Source organism: Haplochromis burtoni, unplaced genomic scaffold (genome assembly GCF_018398535.1).
Source record: "Haplochromis burtoni strain Fernald_Lab_line unplaced genomic scaffold, NCSU_Asbu1 Contig_359, whole genome shotgun sequence".
Classification (NCBI taxonomy): Eukaryota; Metazoa; Chordata; class Actinopteri; order Cichliformes; family Cichlidae; genus Haplochromis; species Haplochromis burtoni.
In genome coordinates, this window is record NW_024582720.1 from 562,094 (window position 1) to 587,149 (window position 25,056).

The 25,056-nt window shown below is 49.0% G+C and overlaps 2 protein-coding genes across 4 annotated transcripts in view; one reads left to right on the forward strand and one right to left on the reverse strand.

The window, feature by feature from the left end:
- Window positions 1-16,464, forward strand: part of mmrn2a (multimerin 2a) — a 28,408-nt gene extending 11,944 nt beyond the window's left edge. The window contains exons 3-11 of one of the 2 annotated variants that reach the window (XM_014340320.2): window positions 414-520; window positions 1,677-1,757; window positions 5,821-6,072; window positions 10,695-11,119; window positions 12,377-12,574; window positions 12,680-13,144; window positions 13,277-13,640; window positions 13,799-14,263; window positions 14,374-16,464. In XM_014340320.2, coding sequence (XP_014195806.2) covers window positions 414-520; window positions 1,677-1,757; window positions 5,821-6,072; window positions 10,695-11,119; window positions 12,377-12,574; window positions 12,680-13,144; window positions 13,277-13,640; window positions 13,799-14,263; window positions 14,374-14,783 — 2,767 coding nt within the window. In that variant the 3' untranslated portion in view covers window positions 14,784-16,464. The remainder of the gene's footprint in view (window positions 1-413; window positions 521-1,676; window positions 1,758-5,820; window positions 6,073-10,694; window positions 11,120-12,376; window positions 12,575-12,679; window positions 13,145-13,276; window positions 13,641-13,798; window positions 14,264-14,373) is intronic. The other variant, XM_005942994.3, reaches the window with a different exon arrangement.
- A 10-nt stretch (window positions 16,465-16,474) lies between these two features.
- LOC121815905 (inactive ubiquitin carboxyl-terminal hydrolase 54-like) lies at window positions 16,475-25,056 on the reverse strand. Of its 2 annotated transcripts, XM_042228870.1 has the most exons (8): window positions 24,679-25,056; window positions 23,232-23,418; window positions 23,059-23,133; window positions 20,771-21,576; window positions 20,209-20,306; window positions 20,001-20,117; window positions 18,794-19,019; window positions 16,475-18,348 (listed from the first exon to the last, which is right to left on the reverse strand). In XM_042228870.1, exons 1-8 carry the CDS (start codon window positions 24,737-24,739, stop codon window positions 17,810-17,812), a joined length of 2,109 nt encoding a protein of 702 aa, XP_042084804.1. In that variant the 5' UTR covers window positions 24,740-25,056; the 3' UTR covers window positions 16,475-17,809. The 2 variants fall into 2 exon arrangements, with proteins under 2 accessions (XP_042084804.1, XP_042084805.1); XM_042228871.1 differs by lacking the exons at window positions 23,059-23,133; window positions 23,232-23,418 and having other exon boundaries at window positions 24,679-25,040.

A 25,056-nucleotide genomic window follows, 5' to 3' on the forward strand; every position in this document is an offset into this window, starting at 1 on the left:
GTTCATGCATTTATTCTGTCTCTTGTTATTAGTCTCTGTCTCTCTTCCACAGCATGTCTGTATCCTGTCTTCCTTCTGTCACCAAAGTGCTTGGTGACAGTGGCATCAGATCTAAAAGCCTCCTGTCACTAATCATCATCTTCAAACTATTTTGATGTGTGTTTTCAGTGTAACTTTAGTAGACAGTAGAAAGCATGTTTTATCCCTTCACTGACCTGGGTCCAGCTTGATGTTTCATATTTCTCATGTTTTCCTGTCTTAAAATCCTGAATCTGAAAGTTCAGAGTCAGAATAAACCTTAAACTTTGGGAGTCAACCCGCCCACAGACGTGACGTCTTTGCTGAAGGTGATGGCTTCTATAGAGGCCGAGCAGCGGTAACCACGGTGTGTTTGTGTGTGTGTTCGTGTGCAGGTACAAGCTGTCCACACGGCCGATTTACAGGCAGCAGCAGAAGATCGTAACCGCTCTGCTGTGGCGCTGCTGTCCGGGACACGGAGGACACAACTGCGAGGACACAGGCGAGTCAGCAGCATCAGCGTCACTCGAGTCCGCGTTAAGGATGTTTTTGTGAAGCAGACTTCAGTGTTGCGCAGGTTGTAGCACAAACGCTCAGACTGACATCAGAGAGTTATCCATTAAAAGTCCACCTTAAGCGTTCCTGTCCTGTTTGGTGCCCTTCCTGTTTTGGCCTTTAGGTGGTGCCGGGTCTGCACTCGCTGGCTAAAATCTGCTCTGGTTTGTTTGGGTTAAAAGCAGCCTGATTACATTTATCCACTGCACTTTAATGTGGTTCCAAAATCAGAAACAAGTGAACAGAAACAGCCTGAATAACATATTCAGGGAATAACGTATGAAAATGTGTTTTATTTATATTATTGTCCTTTCAATGGTAGAAATCCTTTTGTATTTATGATGTAAACATATTTATTAATATTTATGTTTAGTGAGTTTGATCCCGACGGCCACAGTGAGCCTGAAAGCAGCCGCGGTTATTCATAAACTGCTCGTTTTAATAGAGGAGATGAGGATGGAGCATATTAAGAGTTGCTCTGAATGGACGCCTGGTTCTGGTTTCCCTCCACTGGAGTCTATTTTTACTTTTCCAAGAAAAGGCGGGCTTTAGTATCGCTCGGGAACTTAATGTGTTCCAGATTTTCTCGGCGTGTGGGAACAGCCGTGTTTATCTGCGGGAGGACGTCCTCTGCTCTTCGCTTCTGTTTGTGTGACGCTCAAAGTTTATCAGCGGTCGTCTCTCAAAGCTCCCAGCTCCCCCACAAACAGGCCACATTATTGCATGATCGTAGCCGGCTAAAACAGAGACGGCTGCTGCCTGCGTTTTTCTGTTTCCCGTATCTGAGGCACAAAGTCAAAGCCACGAGTTCATGAATCCATCACTGAGTCTCAAATCAGGAGCTCATGAAGAGAAACATTAAAGTCGTTCATTCTCTGCCTCAGTTTATTATTATTATTGTTATTATTGCTGCTCTGAGCCCTCGTTGTGCTCGGACGTCAGCTCTGATTTAATCTGAGTTTATGGGAAGAGGAGGAGGAGCGGGCGTCTCAGCTCGCACCGCTGCCTCCAGGATACAATCATTTGTATTGACCGTCTCTGAGCTGACTCTCTGTCTTTGTTAGTTTAAACTGCAGTTTTACAGCTTGTTTCTTCTCCAACAGTCTCAGGCCCTCGGCAGGATTCTGAAAGCTCGACTCTGATTGGACGATCTGAAGCAGGCACATCAGAGGTCAAGGCTCCAGGTACGCTCTTGGAAATGAAACATTTTTGACTCTTCAGGTAACTCATGTCTCAGACTGTAGAACCACAGCGAGCCAATCAGTGCGTTGGTCATAACAAACAGGAAGTGGTCATCGATGGAGTCAACAATCAGACTCCACCTCAGGGTGATCGATTTGAGACTTTTCCACTTACAGTCGAGACCCAGAACTCAGCTTTCTATCAGATCTGTTTGTAGTAACTCTTTTTAAAGCTTACAAGTACTGCCCCTCAGCAGGCTTCCTAAAAATGACCAATCAGAAAAAGAGAGAAGAGCTAAACAGCTTGTTTCAAACACAGGATGCACTGATGATGCATGGACCTGAGAAAGAAGGATTACTCTGAACTGTGAATCATGCAAAGCTACGTCAGTCACATGACAGATTTAAAAACAACAGGAAATGACCCAAATGAGTCTCCAGTCATAAATCATTGAAAATCACACAAAGATACACAGAAATATAAACATATTATTAAAAGCAAAGTAAAATGAATAAATATGAATAAGTGTAAAGAAAAGATCAGGTAGAGGGAATAATAATGATATGTACTCATTAAGAACAACAAGTGAAAAGATCTGGTCATTAAAGGGTGGAGGAGGGGTCCTGCAGTGAGGATGACCTCAGAAACCTGGAGGAAGAATAAGCTGAGAAAACGCAGCTAGAGGAGCCGCCTCCAGCTGCAGGAGGTGCTGCTGCGGTCACACCGGGGAAAACTGGTTACGGCCACCTCTGGCTGACCCGCTGGTCTCTGTTTGCGGTGGTTTTCGACTTCGTGTTTGCTCAGAATAAATTGGTTGGCTCTTGAGTTTCACCTTCACTCTCTGCGTTAACGCCGCGCTCTGACTCATTACTGTTCTAACAAAGTGAGGAACCACCGCGCTCACATTGACAAAAGGTCAAGTTCCCTCCTTTCCCTTGGAGAAGAGGGCGTGGGTGCGCCAGTACCAAGGTCACCTCCCACCCCACCCCTACTCCCACATTCGCAACATATAAACAAAGAGTGAGTCATCTGGGAACCACAGACACACTGTTCAGAGGTCAAAGGTCACACTGGCCTGATGAGAAGATTCAAGTTGGAGTGAGCTGATGGAGAGGAGAAGAGTGCAAGTCAAGTCAAGTGGCTTTATCATCATTGCAACCATGTGCACAGTGAAGGAGAACAAAAACAGTGCAACACCAGACAGTAGAAAAGTGCAACAATGACAGTTGGTTGTGCAAAAAGACCGAGCATTGTGCAGGACAGGTGGGCAGAGGTGATCCTGATGCAGGACACATTTCACACGACATTGGCTGCAGTGACCTAAGACCATCACAAACAGATGCCAAAGAATATCAAATACACCCTAAATGACTACAGTGGGATGCAAAATAAGTACTAAGACATGTAGAGTGACCATGAACTGATGGAATAAGACCACAAGCATGCACGAAAAGTAAAAATTTGACTACAAGGGTGTGCAAAAATGACCAAAATTAAACAAAAACCCCCACAAAAGGATGCAAAATAAGTACTGAATGATGCAGAACAACTTAATGACTTTAAATATCCAAAGCAAAAGCAATGACTACAAAGGGATAACAACATGAGTGTATAAAAGGGCAAATTTACCGCAGAGAAATGCATGATGATAGATATTTTTAAAGACGAACAAAATAATCAAAGGGCTGAATGTGAAATTACCACAAAACAATGAACAACAACATCTAATGGACACTGAATGACTAGAGGGATGCAAAATAAGTACAAAGAGACGTTAAAGGGAGTTTAAGAGCGCGCAACAGCAGAAACTCAAACGAACGTCAATGAACCGAGGAGAGCAAGTTTTTGGTTGTTCTGCTGTTTTTCGGTTTTCTAACTGCAGCAGGTTGATTCTCTTTGTTCTGCTTTTGATTCAACAGGAAGTAACAACAACAGTTTTCTCAGCTTCGGTGCCGTACTGTGAAATTTCATTACTGCAGGATACATGCAGAGTACATGAAGTATTTATAGCGTGTGCGGCACTGAGAAGCCTGAGAATCAAAACAGTCGATGTTGTTGGAAAAACACGGGACTGAAATAGACCTTTGGCCTTTATGGGCTCGATTTAACAAAGAAAGACAAACAAAAAGGCCGTTCCTCACACACCTCCACACGGTACAGTCCGCTCCCACCGCGCCTACGATTGAACCCACTTCCTGCGAGCTGGGGTCGATGAAATTAAATCACTAACACGATGGGACACAATAACAGGAACACCTTCAAATACAACAAGCGTGAGTCATCCACTCATAACACTTGCAAGCACTGCATCACATGAAATTCTTTGTGCGGTAGTAGCCTCTGCAGTGGAAGCTAATGCACGTGTGTCCAGCTTTTTAAAGAGAGAAAAGATCAAGACTTTAAAACAACAAATTGAGCCATGAATCCCTGAATCACCTCTCAGTGGTCTTAAAAATGATAAATGAGACGAGATTACAGTTTTGTTTTAGAGCAGCAGCTATCGGTTAAATCATCAGTTATCAGTTTCTTCAGCTCCAAAAATATCTAAAATATTAAATTCAGAGAAAAGAGAAGTATCAAATGTTCACACTTAAGAAGCTAAAACAAACAAATCTTTGGGGTTTTTTCTTAAAAGTGACCAAAATAATTATTCAACCGTCCAAAGACGCAAATACAGCGACTCACATTCGCTTACTGTACTTATTCTTTAGTTTCCTTAGTCCACTGCAGATCATATGGAAGCAGACACATGAGTGCTCCCAGTAGGATAATGTTTGTAGCCAACCTGAGGTAAAGTATCGCTGAGGAAGATAAAGTTTCAGACCTTCCTGGTTAGATGCATGAATGAGGTGATGCAGGCAGAGAGTTCAAGAAATTGAAGGAGAAACTCTCCGAACTGAATCGAGTTCATTCAGGATGACAGCAGTCAGACGGATGAAAAAGAAATCGTATAGAACCAAACATATGCAACCAGAGGGATGCAAAATGGGCACAAAAGAATGGAAAATTATTTTAAAATCATACAAAAGAGGCACAGATCCTCAACTACATCAAGGGGATGTGAAATGATTACAGAGGGATGCTGGGGGGGATCCTGGGGGTGGGATGGAGGCAGACCTGCTGTGGCGCTCCCTGAAGGAAGCACCTGAAAGAAATGCAAGACCAGGAACACTCTACAGAGGAATAACGATGATAACGAGACACAACATAATGAAGTGAAGTAAAAACGACCACTGTGGGATACCGAATCGCTCCAGATGGATGCAAAGAGAGCACACAGGAAGGCTGATCTACAAACTGTTGTGGTTTCAGACAAACAGCCACAAAGGGATGCAAAATGACTACAGCAGGATGTGAAAGGAGAATAAAATGACAAACCATTACAAAGAGATTCACCTGCAGACCCACAAAATAAGCCTAGCAACGTAAAATTACCAAAAAGGTTTTGCTGGTCACATATTTCATCTTTCCATCCACCCCGGCCTGCTCTGAATCTGATCCAGCCAAACTGATGTTCCTGCTGAATTAAAAGTTTTTAACTCTTCTGAGTTGTCAGATGTTCATGAACAAAACTTTTAGATGGGACCAAACTCAAAGACCTCAGACGTGCTGCAGCCTCAGAGGAGAAAACGATGACAGTGTTCCTCGCTGTCTTCCTTTGCAGCCGCAGAAGCTGCTTTGATGTATTTTATGCCTTCGACCCGGCCTGCAGGTCACCGACTCAGAGATCAGCGCTCCTGCTGTCGCTGCGATTCCAACAATGAGCTCAAACAAAAACGACGGAAGCTCAGCGGAGAAATCCCCAAATACATCAGCCTGTTTCCCATCAGCCTCTCCGTCAGCCAGTCTGCAAGACTTCCTGTTCATCTCTGTGTTAGTTCAGGTCAGTGAGGCTCGTATCGTCACCGTCTGCCTTCAGTTCGGTATTCCCAAAGAAGAATACACACCAGGTTTGCTTTTCCTGGGCGTGTTTTAGGTTAACCTCGATTATCTCAGACATTCATCAGTCTGAGTTTTTAACGTGTTCTGCAGCTTCTCGCACTGATTGTTGTTTTTACGTTTCAGTTGTTCATACTCGGCCCCAGCAGCGGGGCGGAGACCTGAACCACGAACAGAACGACCACCAAGTGGCCGACAGCACGCTGTATGATGCCAGCTACCCAAGCAGCCAGGACAACGACACACAGCCCACCCCGGGGCCAGAACACGCCCACAAACGCCATCATACATCATACCAGGCGATGAACACTCACAACCACGACCGACACCCCCACCACCTCGATCGTGATCACCCACAGCAGGAACACCGAACGCCAGGTGAGTTTCTGTCTGTACTGAGAAGGTTCCAACAGCCAATCACGACCCAGAGGTCCAGTTCAGGGACTCTAATTAGCTGAGGTGAAGCCAAGCAGACGACTAGCAGTGTCACCATCCACCTGTCAGTCAAGGAGGCCACGCCCCTCCAAACTTTGAACCTTAATATAATTTAAACAGGTGACACTTAAAAACTTATGAGGGGAAATTGTTCTGACTAATGGGGACTCTTCCACTGCTGGAGCCTCCGGTGGACATTGGAGGAACTGCAACCTGCCTGCATGATGAAGTCAGGGCTTTTATTTTGGCGTTCCTGATTCTTTTATTTAAATAAAGACGTGAGCACATCTTCCATTGCTGATAAACACCCACACACACTTCCGCCGAAGGAAATCCGCTTGTTCCTCCGTTACATATACATCAGTGTGTGTGTGTGAGTCACCCGACCAGCACACCTATGACATCACACCCCCACTTCCAGCTTGTTTGGGATTGGCTAGCTCTCAGTTTCCCACAGTTCTGTTTTCTCTGACCTTTGACCTCAGTGACCAGCCAGCTACATCATCCTGAGAGGAACATTTATGAGTGTTTCAGAACCTCCAGTCCAGAGAAAAATAACAGCTGATCTATAAAATCATCTCTGTGACGGAGCTGTTAGCTTTAGCCTCCTGTGCTGGTGTAGAAAGCACAGACAGCGAGTCCTTAGTTTATGTTTATAAAACCATCCAGTGATAAACAACAAGTTTTATTTCAGTCCACAATATTTTGTGTAATTTTGGGTTCATTTCTTATGCCATATTAAGCTTTCCTTTTAATAAACTTAAAGTGACGTCTCACCTTCTTAAGAAGAAGAAATGAAGCGCTTCAGTGTAACACACGCTCTTTTGTCGAAACAGGAAGTCGCCTGTGCTCGCCTCCGTAAATCACGCTGACGATCATTAGATAGAAACACTGCAGCTGACACGGGAGCGTGTGATTTCTTTCCCTCTCTCCTGACTGCAGCTGCAGCCTGAGGTGACCTCACTGTAAGCTGACCTTTGACCTCTCCATATGCTAAAGAAAACGGGTCATGATGATCAGAGTGAGTGTCTCAGGTGGTTTTGTGTCTGGACTGCATCTCCAAAGCCAAGCACACACACACACACACACACACACACACACACACCCCACCAACACACACCACACACACACACACACACACACACACAACACACACACACACACACACACACACACACTTGTATTCCTCACATGTGAGGACCCATGCTTCCAGCATACCCAGACCTGTAAAGCCCCCCCCCCCCCCCTGAGCGCCCAAACATGCTCAATGGGTGACATGTCGGTGAGTCTGCTGGCCATGCATGAACTGGGAAGTTTGCAGCTTCCAGGAATTGTGTACAGATCCTTGTAATATGGGCTGTGCATTATCGTGCTGCGACATGAGTGATGGTTGCGGATGAATGACACAACCATCAGTGTCACGATCTCTGTGATTCAAAATGCCAGCAATGTGTTCGTTGTCCATAACGGACGCCTGCCCAAACCAGAACCACACTCGGTCCACAACGCTGACATCAGCAAACCGCCCGCCCATACGCTGTCTGCCATCCGTCCTGAACAGTGAAACCAGGACGTGCCAGACGCCATGAAATGTGAGCGTGACGACGAACTGCAGTCGGGTCCAGACCTCGGTGAGGACACGAGCATGCAGATGAGCTTCCCTGAGACGGTTTCTGACAGTTTGTGCAAACCGATTGTTGCTGCAGCTGTCCGGTTGGCCAGTCTCAGACCATCCTGGACGTGAACGTGCTGGAAGTGGAGGTCCTGGGCTGGTGTGGTTACACGTGGTCTGTGGTTGTGAGGCCGGTTGGATGTACTGCCAAATTCTCTGAAACACCTTTGGAGACGGCTCATGGTAGAGAAACGAACGTTCATTTCATGGCCGCTGCTCCGGCAGACATCCCTCAAAGGTTGGGGCATCTGTGGCGTTGTGCTGTGTGATCGAACTGCACATGTCCGAGTGGCCTTTTAGTGTGAGCAGTCTGAGGCACACCTGTGAGGTGGGATTATCTCAGCAAAGGAGAAGTGCTCACTCACACAGATTTAGACAGATTTGTGAACAATATCTGAGAGCCGTGGGTCTTTGTGTTTGTAGAAAATGTTTCAGATCTTTGAGCTCAGCTCGTGAAAAATGGGAGCAAAAACAAAAATGTTGCATTTAACCCTTTCAGACACAGTGGTGCCTACAGCTATTCAAAGGCTGTCTTCTTGTATTTATGTCCATGTTGATGGTTTACTTGCACATAAACCACTACATTGGACACTGATGTGTCCATGCCCTGCCACCCACTGGTCAGCCAGTGTTGTTCACCTTGGTGGACATGTAAAGAAACCTATTTTCATGCCTAAAGACGAATAAAAATACTTAAGAAAAGAATCCAGATTGAGGTTGTCATAATTCATGCATGAAAGGGTTAAATGTTTGTCCAATAAATGAGGGTTTCTGGGGGGCTTTCAAAGTGTTCCAATTCCCAACATTGTAGAAAAATAACTCACAGACTGGAAAAACGTCTTCCACACAAAACCGGCCCTGGAATCGAATCCTTTAATCTGTTAGCATCCACCGCTCGGACTCGTTCAGGGTTACATTCATATTTCGCCCTTTTTAAAGACATTTTTCCAGTGAAGCGTTGGTTTGAAGGCCAACACCTTTTCCTCTGTGAAACTCACTTTGTGTAGCATGTGTAGCGCTAACCTGAGCCCCACTGTTAAGTGCTTTACTGTAAACCTGGTGACTATCAACAGGTTCAGATTAAGAGCACTTTTCTAACTTTCCAAAGATGCAGCCTGGATTTGAACTCGGAATAAGCCAAATACGTGTTTCCGCCCAGTGGAGGTGATCGTAATGTGACGTGCGTCTGCTGAAGCACAGCTTTCATGCTTGCAGCAGCAGTTTGTGGCTGGCTTTGGCTCAGCCTGTTCTGTCCTTCAGAGCCTCTCGGGATCGCTGAGCAGGAAGTGTAAGCACAGTTGGATTTATTTCAGACTCCAGGAATAACAATAACAACACAATCAGATCCTCTTGGCCCTGAGGTGCCTCCGACCAGCCGAAGGACCGGCAGCGCCCTGAGGTCTGCATGTTCACTTTTCATCAAACCATCCCAAGGCGCTGTAAAGCTCGGCAACTATCCTCTGAATCCTCCCAGCAGCAGTCTGAGGTGTGTTTGCTTCCTTTTGGAGCTCTGCTGTGTTTTTAACCCAGACTGGAGCCTCAGCTGGTTCCATTTTAGAGCACAACAATCCAGTCTAGCTCCCCAGAGAGCCATGATTCACAGGGGGGAGTGTGTTTTTGTCAGTAGTGGGCGAATAGCCCCTCGGGGTTCTATTTTTATTTCAGAAATCTGGTTCAGAAGTCCAGAGTTTCCCAGCGGCTGATATCCTACTGTCAGGTTCCTGCGTTCTTCTAGTGCCGCCAACAGGTCAAAACTTCTGCTGCAGCCCACAACTCCTCATGTGGTCATGACTGTCCTCGTGTTTTTGAATCAGCTTTTAAACCAGTGACATTAAAACAGACCTGAGCACACAACACAGTTTATACTGTTTCAGAGTAGATACACAGGTTCCAGTTTAATGTTCCAGCAGTTCTGTTCTTGACTTCTAGTGGGATGAATTTCTAGGCACAGCTATGAGGTGGAGACTTTTCTGTTCAGAGGTTTCAGGAGCTCTGCTTTTTGCAGATGATGTGGTTTTGTTGGCATCATCAAATGATGACCTTCAGCTCACACTGGAGCAGTTTGCAGACAGATGTGAAGCCACGTTGATGGATATCAGTTCCTATCCTCACATGTGACCATGAGCTCATCAAGAATAAAATGTCCCAACAAGTTGATTCTGTTCATCTGGACGTAGTTTCTCACTGGGAGAAACATCAGCACACTGACTAACAACGAGCTCAGCTTCTTAGTCATTAATATGCAAATTGTGAAGGCTGATGTTGGGGAATGGCTGCAGTCACAGCAGGTAACACAAAGACAGCGTGTTCACGTGTCAACAAAGGTCTGAGTAAAGGCAGAAATAAATAAATGCAAAGTTTAAAACTCTCCTGTGAAATCAGAATACGCAGAATATTTAACTCCAGGTTCAGTGTAAGAATGAGAGCTTTGGCTAAGTTAAGTGTCTCATTGATAAACAGCGTGCTGGGCTGCTCCCTTTGTCAGTTTAGAAAAACTTCATATTTCCTGAGAAACAGAAATCAAGCGGATTGAGAGACGAGCTGGTGGCACATATGAGAGTGTCCTCTGCATGAGTGCAGAGATGATCTCTGTGGATCACCTGCATTAATTACAGGTGGACTCAAAGGTGTTACAAAGGTATGGCAGGACGTTAGGACCTGCTCTCATTGTATGATCATTTAGATTCTTTCTACCTTTTATTTAAAATATTTGGGGTTTTTTTTGCATTTTTTCCCACACAGATCTACTTCCAGATCGAATATAACCAAGTAGCTTATTCCAGGACAATCCACACAGTCGTTGAGCTGTGTAACTGCAGTTTCCTTTGTACCGTTTGGTTCCTTTAATTTTGAAATGTCCAAACATTAAAAACATCATTTGTATTTTTTCCAGAGGACCTCAGTGCCGCCCCTCTCCCATATCCCGGTGCCCTTATTCCCCTTATTGTCCCCTACATGATGGACCGGGTGTGGTCCCAGCTACAGCCGGTCATGGAGCACTTTAACCACTCACTGGAACACCTGAGCCAGAGGGTAGGTGACCTGGCCCATGATGTGGCCCAGCTGAAGAGCAGCCAGCTGGGGGCGGGGCATCAGATGACTCTTCAGGAGGAGCGTGATGACGGGGTGGAGGAGCGGTTGGACGCCAGATTAGATGAAGTGATTCAGAACATCGGGGAGGTCAAGAGGCAGGTGGAGGCGCAGCAGACTGAGATGGAGAAGAGGCTGCACTCGCAGCATGTAATGCTGCACTACAACCTCACCAGCTTCAAGGCCGACATCGACGTGAAGCTGAAACACCAGCAGAAGACGCTGCAGGTCAGTGCACGAGGGAGGCCAACACTTTACAGGATTTATGGTGATGTCGATATAAACCTTTATAATGAATCAGGAGGATGTAAAATGAAAAGAAATGATGACATTATGACAAACTGAGGCCTGGCTGGGAATTTAAACATCTTTAAAATGGCCACGATCAATAATTCATCCTTTTGGTCATTATTTACAGTTCTCTAAAACGTTAGAAGGCTCCATGAAACTTTTGATTTAAACATATTCCAGTATTCCTCATCCCAGCTTCTCCATCCATCCATCTTCATCCGCTTTATCCGAGGCCGGGTCGCGGGGGCAGCAGCCCAGTTTCTCTTTTAAAAAAATGACTTCTGTTATTCCTGGGTGTCATCACTGACGGCCTAATATTTTGGCACTGTCCCTGGATGCTGGAGAATCTGGAGTTTGTCATCTCCAGCTGTTTTCTTCTTCTTTTCTTTCTTACTTTTGTCCAAACTTTCTTTTTCGACTGAGCCACAGTGTCAGAGGAGATGACATGTGGTGCCTCCATTATTTTATTTTTTTGTTCTTGAACCATCGTTCCTGTGATGGATGCAGTCTGGACGGTTGTGCCTTTTCTTGATTCCTCTTGGACACAACGAACAAGCTCGTTGTTTTCCTGCCTTAGAGATGCAAGCTTGTCTTTTACATCATCACTGCTGTCTTTGCTTCACCTGGAGGAAAATGTGTTATATAGAGGAAATGGGGGCGGGCTTATGCAGATTGCACAGGCTGGCGTGCATGTTGCATGAATCGCATGTTTTTTGTGCAGGATACAAATGTTTCCACGAACTGTTAGGAAATGAGGTTTCAGAGCGCTCGCGCTTCATTCTGATGCAGCTTTGCTAACCAAAGCTCTGCTGCCATGTTTCTTAGAGAGAAGAGGCTTTCTCCTGCAACCTTTCCAAACCTTTCACATGCTAGTTGAGGCCAGTTGAGTGTGAGCTCTTGGGTTTTGCACGGCCTGACTTCAAAGAAGACTGTCAGGTGTCTGAGTGATCTTTCTCCTGAGGTTGATGCACAGCTGCAGTCGCCTCCCTGAGATTGCTGATGTTTCCTCCCTGTCATTGTGTGGTTGGTCCGATCGGTGACATAGGTCATTATAATCTAACATTAGCTGGTGTTGGCGGGACCCTCAGGGTGTTAGAGGAAGCCAGAGTCAGGCCAGCTCTCATTTTTAAGTACAGTCTGTTCATATGTTGCCAATGAAACACATTTATTCATAACTCCTGTTGCTGATCTCAGGTCAGCCTGCAGGCCATGAACGCCACGCTGACAGAGCTGAAGTTGGACCAGTGGCAGATGGCTGAGGATGAGCAGGATCAGGACGACCTCCATCCGCCCACCAACCCTCCACACCAGCTGCCGCCTCCCACGGACGCCTCAGAGCTGTGGGACGCCATCGACCGGCTGGACAACACGGTGGTCAACAACACGGTGAAGGTGAGCCTGCACACGTGAGGACTTTGTTCTTGACGTTCAGCACGAGTGTGCTTTCTGACAGTAAAATCAGGACTGAAACAGGAAACTGAAATGTGTCCCGTGCAGGTGACCACACTGGTGGAGGATGCGGCGGTGACATCGCGCGCCGTCCAGCAGCTGAGTCGGCACGTTAAGGAGCTGGAAAAGCAGATCAACGACACGGCGCGGCGCACCCAGGTGCTGTTCATGGAGACGGGGCTGGAGGTGGAGGACGCCAAAGTGAAGGTGCTGAATCGTGTAAAAGAGCTGGCGGGGAAGCTGAGCCAGCAGGTTAAACGACTGGACGATGTTGAGGAGGACATGGACTGCCTGTGGACGATCCCGAACACCTGCAAGAACAACTCGCGCATCGAATGCAACTGTGAGAGCTTGCAGGCGACCGTGGCTATCTTGCAGAGGGACGTGGCCAACGTGACCGAGCTGGCCAATGAGAACAGATTAGCTCTGGACGAGAACAGCAGGGGAGGGCATTGGGGTACGAGCAGCGACTGGGAGCCGGCGGTAAAGGCGCTCCAACTTGGCCTCCACAGGGTACGAGCAATGAAACTGTAAATAAGAGCAGACACGACTTTCAGCTGATAACGATCCGGAGACAGGTCCACACAGTGTTTCTAAACAGGCTGCTTTCTGTGTTTCTGTTTGCTCTCCATCCTCCTCCTGCAGGAGCAGAGCAGGATCAGGACTCTGGACCTCGGCCTGGCCCACCTGAATGCCTCAGTCTCTGGCCTGAAGCACGCAGACAGACAGCAGGACGCCAAGATAAAGGTGCTGGACACCACCTTCAACATCCTCCTCCAAGACGCCAGCCGACACAGCAGGGTACTGAAGATGTTGCTGGGAGACGAGGTGATCGACTTCTTGAAGATGATCAGCCTGAGGGAGAAGGAGAGGCCGGACCACGAGGACGAGGAGGAGGAGGAGGCTGACTTCATCTCCGTCCAGGCTCTGAAGGAGGACCTGAGGCACCTGCAGGAGCAGCTGAGAGAACACGAGCAAACGATCATCATGCTGAAGCAGGGCCAGACGGGTATGCCTTTACTGTGAAGGGACAGCTGCAGGCTGATGCTTTTATTTTGAATGAGCTATCCTGCAGGGTTGCCCCCTGCTGGATGTTAGATAAAATGTACTTTTAAGAAGCTGCTTCCTGTTTTTGCTTCAACTCATTTTTGACTCGTCTGTTCTCAGGAGGCAGAGAGGAGGTTCCGTCTGCAGACCAGCCTCCCTCCTGGTTGCCCGGTGACCCAAGGAGGGGCGGCGGCGACGGACTTCCTGCTAGGGAGCAGCAGATGCTCTTCCATCCCGGGGATGGCGGTGACCTATGGAACCTGGAGAGGAAGGTGGAGGAGGTGGAGCGCAGGCTATCCCAGCTGGAGGAGAAAACGTGCTCCTGCCCCAACGTCTCACGTGTGGCTGCCACGGTGATGAATGAGGTGATTTGGCTGAAAAAGGGGCTGGAGCAACACCTGGGGGTGTTCAAGAACGTCTTCAGCAACGCCGACGTGCTGGCGAGATCCAACGCCACGTTGGAGCTGGATAAGCTGTGGCAGCTGCTGAAGAAGAAAGAGAAGAAGAAGCAAGGAGGACGGAGGGAGGAGTCAGAGAGGGGAGGAAAGCGGCGCAGCAGGAGGGAGTCACCAGGTGAGGTTTCAGGTAACACACTGCTGCCCAACAGTGTTCTTAATGTTTTATTGATAATAGTTGTTTGTTTGTTGGTTTTTTTCTTTACATCTTCTTCCATTGTCCCCTCCTCTTCTCTCCAGGTGAACCCGTCCCCGCCAGCCTATCAGAACGCGCCCCGCTGTTCGTTGCTCGGTCTCTTCAGAGCGTCTCTGGCGTTGTTGTTTTTGAGCCGTCTTTGACCCAGGGTCAGTTTTACTCTGGCAGTACCTTCACAGTTCCAGTGGATGGGATCTACCTGTTTGTCCTCACCTTGCACCTGAGACCAGGCCCCGCCCATGTGGTCCTAAGGAGCATGGGGGAGGAGGAGGAGAAGGGCGGAGCGTGGGTGCCTCTGCAGAGGCAGGAAGTAAGTAAGGAGGGGCCGGCTACCGGGGTCAGCCTCCTGCTGCTGAGGGAGGGGCAGGAGGTGAGGCTGGAACTGAGGGGAGGAGAGTGGGCGGAGTCAGAGGACGACATGTTCGCATGTGTGCTGCTCTACCCAACCACCTGAGAGCGCTGTGGACCAATCAGCTGACAGCTGAAGGAACTGGTTGGATAAATGGACGGATGAAGGCAGCTTAGAGGACCAGGAGGGGTGAAATAATCCGATGTTGTGATTTCAGCTCAGAAGAAGAATTCTGTTTTTTTTAATGTCATATTTAGCGTGACGGCCAGTTTGTTCCAGTTTGGTTCCAGCAAAACACTGAGGAAAAGAATATGCTAGAAATAAGCAAAAGAAAAAATCTAAACCTCTCAAACCTACAGTATGCACTCACTGCCACTTTATTAGGTGCATCTTCCTGTAAATATCTAATCAGCCAATCACAGAGCAGCAGCTCAAAGCATTTAAGCATGCAGACGAGCTGCTGAAGTTCAGACTGAGAAAGGAGGAGTAAGAGACTCAAAGTTGGTCTGAGTGTTTCACACAGAGCTCATAGAGGAAACATCCAGTGAGCAGCTCTCAGGGAGGAAATGACTCGCTGAGGTCAGAGGACGATACACAGACTGCTTCAAGCTGATAGGAAAGAAACGGGAAGTCACTCGTTACAGCCGGGCTCTGCAGAAGAGCATCTGTGAATGTGCAGCAGCAGCAGAAGAGCAGTCCTGTGTTAAGAACAGGAAGCTGAGGCTACAGCTCACACAGAAACCTGGACAGCAGAGGATGGAGAAACGTTTCCTGCTCTGTGAGTGTCAGATGGTCAGTTAATCCATCCTGCCTGCGTCAGACCTCAGCCTGCTGCTGCTGCTGCTGTGATCAGGGCCACGCCCGTCCTCTGATGTCACAAAGCGAGTTCACTCAGGCGGCTCCACAGTCACAGATCTCAGTTTAACAGAGCAGCTTTGAGATGTGGAGGAGTGGGAGGGTGTCATCACAGATGCAGCAGCTGAGTGATGATGTCGTGATGATGTCGTGTCACCATGGATGAGGACCTTGTCATGTCTGTCGTGAAGGATTAAAAGCAGCTCTAGGTGTACCTAATAAAGTGGCAGTAAGCCTCCAAACTACATTTTTGGTTCTACTGAAAAAAAGGCGGACGTCTGTGTGATCTTCATATGGAGAGTAACTCCATATGAAGTAACTCCATGGACGTGAAGTTTATGTTTTTATTTTTATTTTTTAAATTGTCAACACTTGCCCCGTGTATCCTGTCAGCGTTGATTCTGGGAGTTGAAGGAGGGTTTGACCCGATGAGTCTTTGCTCGTGTTTTGAATCATTAGACTAAAACAGAGAGCACAGCTCAGCCTCGTGTTTCTAACATTCAGTTGCAGGTTTTGGTTATTTGAAGGTTTTTAAAAGCAGAGCTCAGCAGGAAAGCTCTGGTTTCATACATGTGACAAAAAAAAGGATTTTCTTCTTCTGCTGTCAAAACTACAGAATCGACGTCTCCTGAAAACCCTCAGCTCTGTGCAACGCCGTGACGCTGAAAGTCTGGACGGACTTGAGTGAAAGCCACGCCCGTGTGATGGGTGGGGCTTATAGCAGAGAGCTCATACAAGCTTAAAAATGCTCAATCACTGACCAATCAGGGTGGACATAAAGTGGGAAATGTTTTTGTTATTTTAAACTTGAGGCAATTTTTAATTTTTACTTTATTTTACATGAAGAAAATATTTGAATGTAAAGTCACGAGTTTCATGATGTAAAAACACAGCAGAAAATATTTAAATAAACCCTGAATGAGACAATGAACCAGTGAGACTTTTTCCTTTAAACATTTTATTCGTCCTCTCGTCTGTGTTCACTCTACAGCGTAGAAAAATAAGCATCAAAAATATACCAACGAAATCAAAATCCACTGTGGCAAAGCAAACGTGATGCAAAAATAACTTCATCTGAAACATCAACCTTTCACTCCGAGCTCACCTGGAGCACCAGGTGGGTGGAGCCAGCGCCGGTCTTGGCAGAAAGTCTAACGAGCCAATCGGAGCAAGAAAAATAAGGGAGGCTCCTCCCCCAAATAAATGGGAGGGATGTCGAAAGAAATTGGCAACGAGTGAAAGAAACGTCTATCGTAACACTTGTGAAGTGCGCTAAAAGCGGTCAAGCTACCGCGCTAACAAACGTCATCACGGCAGCACACGAACACCTGCGACAGGTGAGCTGAAGACATGCTAAATATTAGCTGCTCAAACAAAGCTGCGGTTATTCTTCTACAATAATCTAGAGAAGAGAAATGAGCCGGCCGGGCTGCGACAGGTGAGCACGCTCAGGTTAGTTCGCCTACACACAACTCCAAAAATCACCAGGAGGACGCGCTTCCACGCGTCAGCGCCACGACTCGCAAACAACTCCTGATGCTCCAATCAAAGTTGATCAACTGGACCAACAGAAGAAAGTCCTCCACCCGTGAGCCAGCATCCACCCGTCACTGAACGAGCTGAAGCCCTCATTGTTTATATACAGGTGGACCAGAGCGCCCTGCTTTGGCGGGCCGGTTCTGGCCCCCGGACCGTATATTTGACAGTTAAAACCTCCAAACAGACTAAAACAAAAAAAAAAATGACGCTGAGGTTAATGCAAACTGCGCCGGCTCGTTGGGGACGTTCCTCTGAAGACGGTCAGGAGCAGAGTGGTGTTATAACGCTGGCGTCCACCGGGGGGGGGCTCACGTGATAGCAGGCGAACCCACGCCAGGCATCGCAACCGTTTGTTAGCGTTTAAGTTTACAAGCAGCGCGTCTGAATTTGAGCTTTACAGAAATTATCAAACACTTCTCTAAGATCAGGACCTCGAGCGTGCTTCAGCTCTCAAACCAAGCCGCTCTTTGCTTCTGTCCAATCAGAGTTCAGGGCCGAGCAGACAGCAGGTCGCCGCTCGGAGCTTCGTGATGTCAGAGACGTGTTGGTGTGCGTGAGCTCGGCGAGGCGAGCGGAGCCGCAGGAGATCCGTGATGAAGAAGTGAGGATGAGAGGGCGACACTGCAGAGCCAAGAGTTTTCCTCCAAAGTGACATCATCACGCCGCACACACAGCGTTTGAGCTCCTTCACGATGTCAGCGAGTCACATTTGCAGTAAAACTCTCGCTGTGGTCCGATCAGCTGGTTGGCCGGAACCGAGCCACGTAGGCACCGCACGAGGAGCAACAGGAGCGCGCCGGCTCGGCAGGAAGCTGCTGGCAGAGCGAGCAGAGCTGGGGGGGCCGGCGGGGCCGAGGAGGCTGCGGGTGGCGAGCGAGGCGGGCGTCCCAGGAGGAGCTGGGCTGGACTGTCCTGGAGTTGGTATCGTGTCGCCAGTCGCCGTCTGGGGGGATGTCCAGGCGGAGTGGGTGGGCAGGGCCATCTGACGCTCTGAGGTGGTGGGGGGCGTAGCCCAATGAGGGGTGCCCGTAGTGGACGTTAGCGCTGGCGGCGGAACGACGAGGGCGGAGCATGGTGGCGTAGAGGCTTTGCTGTCCCAGAGGGGAGGCGGGGCTGGTGCCAGCTCTGGGCCTGGGGAGGGAGGAGGTGGAGGGAGGTGGGGCTCGGCGAGGAGCTCGAGGCAGTGTGCCGTAACTCAGCGGGACGCCGTGAGCTGAAAGAGTCTGACGCCGGTCAGGCACAACCAGAACGTGCTGCTGGATGCTCGCACCAGCTCCTGAGGAAGAGGAAGAGGACACGTCAGGCGGCGTTCACGCTTTCTGCCACACCCTCAGCGCTGTGCAAAAGTCCTGAAGACTACCGGCAGAAATGAGGCGGGGCTCACACCAAACAGCCCGCCTCCATCATGTTTCAGTAACTCTGCACACGTTTCACTTTTTCCTACAAACGGTGACTCAAGACTTATGCACAGCACTGTAGGCGTGACGGGTTCACATGTACAGCACGGCAGCAGGGTCACATGACTGCAAAGGAATCCTGTCACTTTGATCATTTCCAGGTTTCCACCTGTGAGCAGGTTGCCATGGGAACGCTGGGAGCGTTTAATCAAACTAAACTGTCTGAACTACAGAGAGAATCTGAGTTCAGCATTTGTTGAACTGCATTTCCCAGCATGCCCGGCCAGCTGCTCTGAAGATGGAGGTGAAGGGCCGGCATGTTACCTGAGTGTCCCCAGGATGAGGGCCTGGAGCTGGGGGGCTGTGATGTCTGCGTGGGGGGGTGCTGTGCAGGAGGAGAGGGGCCGTGGAGTCGGGGCTGGTGGTGGTGGGAGTGGTCTGCAGTGAAGGAGGGAGAGGAGGGGGGATGCAGGGTAGAGGAGCTGGAACGACGCAGGAGGGAAGAGGAGGAGGAAGAATGTCTGAGGGGGGGTCTGGACACAGAGGGGTCCTTCAGGAGGAGGAGGAGGAGGAGTGAAGGTGGAGGCGTCAGTGAGAAAACAAAGGGAGGGGGGAGAAATGAAAACATGTTAACGTGATGAAGAAAAAAAACACACATGAAACAAGAGCGAAAAGATTAAAAAAAAAAACAACAAACATGGGGGAGGGGCTTGTATCTTTGAGATGCAAGTCTGGGGGTGACACCATGATCGTGTCTGCGTGCACGCTGCTGAATGACTCAGTTCTCCCCTCACGTTGTAACAGATTTGGGAATCAAACCCTCGGGCCGAGGGAACGCGGTGAGGATCTGACGCCGAGCGCCGCTCAGCTGCCGGGCTCTGAGGTTAGAAGCTTAATGGGAGAACTAAACTGCCCATCAATGTTTAATGCGGCGGCCTGAGGCGATTCCTGAGGCCTGAATACGAGATGGCTGAACGCCAGCGGCGCCGAGAGCAGAGCGAAGCGTGCAGAAACACAGGAAGCTGCTGCTCAGAGACAGTTCCAGTTAAATATTCTCCATCCTCATGAGTGGTAACGTGTTTATGAGGTCACAGGCTAAAATGTGACAGCGTCACTCGATGGGTGTGACTCGAGTTCACCTGGACAGGTTCACTGATTTTTAAAGATGCCTCATTTTTCTGTGACATGGACGGAATAAAGAGGTTTCCCTGCTCTGCACCAAAGCTGAGCTCCAGGCTGCAGTTACAGGGTGCGACCACAAGGTGGCAGAAGGAAGCTGCTAGTGCCTCTGTGTGTTCCTGTCTAACTATCTTTGTGAGGACCGAAATCTGCATTCTACTACACTTGTGAGAACCGGTGTGTCCTCACAAGTTTGAAGCCTTTCTGAGGCTCAAAATGTGGTTTTAGTGTCAGGGTTACAATTAGGTCATGGTCAGGTTTAGAGTCCGGGCTAGGGAAACCATTATGTCAATGAAGGTCCTCACTAAGATAGTTGAACGAGCTTGTGTGTGTGCGTGTGTTTCTCTCTTACACAGCTGTGGGAGGGGGCGAGGTTTTGGGGTCGCGACCCGATGACGGTCCCACTGAGGCTGCGGGCGATGCGTCGCAGGTTTTCGGCGCTGTAGCTCTCGTCTTCAGCTGACGGCGGCTGCAGGTCAAACAGAAGAGTTCAGTTTTTTTAACAAGGTCGCACAAACAACGTGAACGCCGTCATCGGCTGAACGCACAGGTGTGCACACCTTCTGCAGGCCTGCTATTGGGGTCCTGTAGGCGTCTCTCTCGATCTCAGCTGTCGGCGTTTTTGAGCGTCCGGGACCCGACTGCCTCCTCCTCACGCCTGTACGCGCGCACACACACACACACACACACACACACACACACACACACACACACACAATGAACATCATTTATAGCTCACAGTCACACGGGCAGGATGGCGTCTGCTATCAGCAGCTTCATGTCTGTGACGTAGAGGAGCTGAGACCAGCGTTGGTGCCTCACGTTTGATCTGTTTCACTCACTGCAGGAAACTTAAAGTGCATTGTGGGTAAACACGGAGCAGGCGTCCGCTCGGAGCAGGCGTCCGCTCGGAGCAGGCGTCCGCTCGGAGCAGGCGTCGCTTCTGCTGGAACAATCTGAACTTATTTTATTAACTCGTGACATCAGTTCACGTTTATGACGGCATGAACAGGTCAGCTGAGCGAAGGCTCCTGATTGGTTGGAACTATTAATAAATGTCCAGCTTCAACCTCTGAGGCACCAAACGCTGCAGTTCCTCCAACGTCCAGCAGAGGCTCCTACCTGGTTTGCTGCCGCTCGGCTGGGGGCTGACTCCCCGGCTGCCCCGGTGCATGCTGGGAGCCAGCAGACTGGCCTGGTACAGCGATTCCAGCTCTGACAGCTCCTCGCCGGGTGTCACCGCCGCCGCCACCAGTCCCCCTTCCCCAATGCTCTGGGAGCCGTAGTATCTGTTGACGTTTTCAGCCCAGCGTTCCACGGGCAGCGCCACTGTGGGCGGGGAAACGGGCAGGTCCGGGCGGCTCACTGGGGGAATGTTGGTGGGGGACTCTGGCGGTGAGTACAGGTGCGAGCTAATTGGTGGACTGGGAGAGTCGATGACGTCTTGGTCTAGGTATAAGCACGACCAGTTCCTGGTTGCATGAGGGGCAGGGGGCGGGGACGGTATGTGGCTGGAGTCTGGGGGTGTGGCCTGAGGCTGCCGGGTGTAAGACGGTTTCAACGTCTCAACAGGTGACGGGATTTGGGGATGCAGCCGGGGTGGGGGCGGGGCTTGTACTGGAGGCACTGGGGCAGGAGATGTTATGGTCCACTGCGCTGAAAGCTCCTCCTCTTCAAGCAGAGGGGGTGGAGCCAAGTCTTCCACAGGGGCATCCACACAGAGAGCAGGGAGGGAGCCGACGCTACAGAGGGTCTTCCTGTCCTCCTGAGGTGAACCTGAAGGGGCGGGGTCAGACACCAAGGTTGACTGGGGAGGCAGCGACCTAATGAGGCAGGTGGAGGGAGGCGGCGTCTGCTGGTCCAGAGAGGCGGCTGATTGGCTGCTGTGCATCTCTGTCAGAAGTATTCGGCCCGAGAGAGGCTTTTCACTTTGGGGGGGATAGGATAGAGAGGCGGGGGGGAGAGAGGGGTGTGTTAATGACTGGGTTTATGCCAGAGCTCTGTGTAAACTTCAAATATCTGCTCCATTTATCAAGACGTCACATATTTGCAAAAGTGCTCTAACGTTTTCAGAGACGTCTGTTGGTCACCAGCTGACCGCGCAGCTGGACTGGCCATTGGGCATGCCGGGCATTTGGCACTTTCATTATCTAACGGTGATGGTGGTGAATTAGCCAATTGGTCATGATCAACGCTGGGCTGGACCAATTACAATACATTCATGTTGAGGTGAAAAGGGAAGCGATTTGTCCCGGACTTCAGCTACAATGGAAAAAGCCACAAAGCTGCAGTTACTCTGTGTCTTTGCTGCACAGCTGCCTCTTCTTCTCTCATTCTCCCCCTCCCTCTCCTGTTTCTACTTCAATCATGAAACTGATCAATGATCAGCTGATCGGCTCTCTTGTTTGTTTATCACTTTGCGCCAGAAAGAGGAAACCAGCAGATGTCGCGCTAAACAACAGCAGCACGTTTAAGCTTGATCAGCTGTTGTTAGAATTTATTTAATATCACTTTCTAGTATCAGCTGATGTTTGCTGGAGCCACAGCTGCAAAGCTGCTGGTCATGATGTCGGTTTGGAAACATGAAGGTGATACAAATCATACATATATACAACAGTGTACGTCACTGTCACAGCAGCTTTGTTTTCGTTCAAAGGCTTTATGGTTTTTCATGTAATACCTGGTGGGCCGGTCAATACCTGGGGCCACGCCTTGACCACCCGGTCAGCTGGTGGGTAACAGGCATCTCTGGAAACGTTAGAGCACTTTTGCAAATATGTGACGTCTTGATGAATCGAGCAGATATTTGAAGTTCACACAGCAACATCCTCACCTGAAAATATCTTAAACGTTTATTTTGTGACCCAGACAGAGTAATATTTCAAACTCGGCCACTCTGTGTTCCGCCGCCACTGCCTCGTTTGAGTTTTGGATGAAATGCATTCTGGGATATTTGCCTGGGTTTCGCTACAGCAGCTAACAAGCTGATTGGAGACCAAAACAGCCAATCAGAATTTTTTGCATCAAAGTCTGTGATTGGCTGGTTTTGTGGCACAAATATAGCGGTGTAGAGAAAGAGCTGAGCGCACACGGGCAGAAATGTTGAGAGCGCGAGCAACACATGCAAAAACTGAGCGAGAGGGGCTGCTGTTGTGTGTGTGGATAATAGCAAACACTGAAACACAGTTTTTGCACGCAGCGATGAGTTTTCTTCGCTCAAAACAAATTTCTCCTCAAAATGCAAAACTTGCAAATTTTTCTTACGTGCGCTCAGATTAGTGGCACAAAAATAACGCCACATCATCGCATTAGAACCACATGTGTGAGTTTACTGCACGAGACTAATAATTACTGCACGATTTATTCTCAATTTATTTTTGCTCTGGTTGAAGCTCTCGTCAGGTTCTTACATCAGCCCATGAGGAGGTAAGATGTCAGGAGTTTTGAGCTCAGCTGAGGATTGACACCTCCAACCTCCACAGGTTCTGTTCACACATCAGGAATAACAAGGTTTAATACACAGAAGGTAACAGGGCGCCACCTGCTGGTGCGTTCTGATTGGCTGATCAGGCTGCAGCGGTACCTGTGCTGTTCCTGGAGCTGCTGCTCCTCCTGCTGCTGCGGTGGTTTCTCTCTGCCTGCCTCTGAGTCCTGCTGTTGTTGCTGCAGCAGTTGCATGCGCTGCTGCAGGCTGCGGGCTCTCCTCATGCAGCGCTGCAGCCGGCTGTGGCTACTAGCTCCGCCCTCAGCCACCACCGGCCGCAGTTTGGCTGCAGCCGGGTCACGATTCAACAGAAAATCCACAACAGAAGGAAAATGAAAAGAAAACAGAAAGAGAGAAAAGAATAAAAAATGAACCAAAGATGCAGAAAAGAACTCGTTATGATGATTTCATGCAAAACAATCTGACAAAGAAAACTCACAGCTGACAGGAAATCAAACATCGCACTGCTGACATGAAGGTGGCGTGGTTATTAACGATGAAATGGAGAAATCAAGTCCAGACAGAAGGTTAAAGTAAGAGAATCACAACCAAAGAAAAACAACCCGGCTGTCAGCTTCGAGGACGCCTCCGACACGCTTGATCATCTACGGGTGACGGCGCTGAACCGCGCGTTCACGTGTGACCTCAGCGCAGGAAGTCACACATGAACCAGTAAATAACAGAGGCTGCTGTGTGATGCAGCCCAGTGTGAAACAGCCTTTCTGTGCTTTTCTGGGATGTTTGCAGGTGTTTAGAGGAGCAGAGCTCACGGCTTCTTAGATTCACTCCAGCTGCTTTTCTCTGTGGCGAGGAAAAACGGACGTGCTGTGATGATGGTCTGTTCGATAAATGGATGACTTTCAGAATTAAACTTCTTTCCAACAGAAGACAGAGGGACCATTTGGAGTTCCAGATTACTGACAGAAATGAAGTCGAATGTGACCCCGTCCACCTCTGACCCCTCAACGTCTCCCGTTTACAGCACTGTGTCATCTGCATACAGTGACACTCTTCTTCTTCTACTTCCTCTCATCTTTATTCTCTAACAGAAGTTTAAAACAGGCGTTCTGAAGGGAAACCGTTAGTATCAGGCTGTAAGTATGAATATTCCTGCTCTATCGTTTAACATGGGAGTTTATGGGGACAGACTCACTGCTGCCTCTGCTGGACATAAGAGGATCTGCAGGGGGCGGGGTCACACTGAGGACATTTCCTGCCTATTTTTAATGAGGACAGTCTTCACTTTGTTCCACTACAGAATGAGCCAAATCTGATGAAGTGACTGGAACCCTGAGCTGAGTTAACACTCTGTGATACAGACCCTCATGGTTCACATCTGACTGACACACGTGAAGCAAACAGCGGCGAATACAGACGCAGTAATGATGTCATCAAAAAACCATCCCGATGTTTGTTTGGGTGAGCGGATCGTTTAAAGCTCGATTCAGCTTCTCGCGTTCGTGTGTGTGCAAGTCGGCCGTCAGGTTTCTGCCTGGCTGCGTTCAAAGTGGAGAGAGTGTGGTTAGTGGCAGTGGGAGGAGCTTACAGACAGCTTCATTGACAGCTGACAGCGCGGCGGCGACCTCGCCTGCCTGCTCCAGACGCATCGACTGGTCCAGCAGGAGCTCCGCCTCTGACACGCACCGCTCGTAAGTGTCCGATTTACCTGCAGAGCAAAAGAGGAAGACGCACACAGCTTTAAACTTTGTGTTTTCACGGAGTCCTTCCCGACTCCCCCGCGGACTTTCCACTGAACTCCCAACGCCTCGATGCGTCTCTCCTTCTGCTCGCGACACTAGCTAACCGTCCAATCAAACAACCCACTCGCAGCACGAGACAAACGCCACATAACGAGAGAAAAAACAAAGAGGAAGCAACAAGAGTGAGAGTTACAGCCAACAGGATTTTCAAAATAAAACCATTT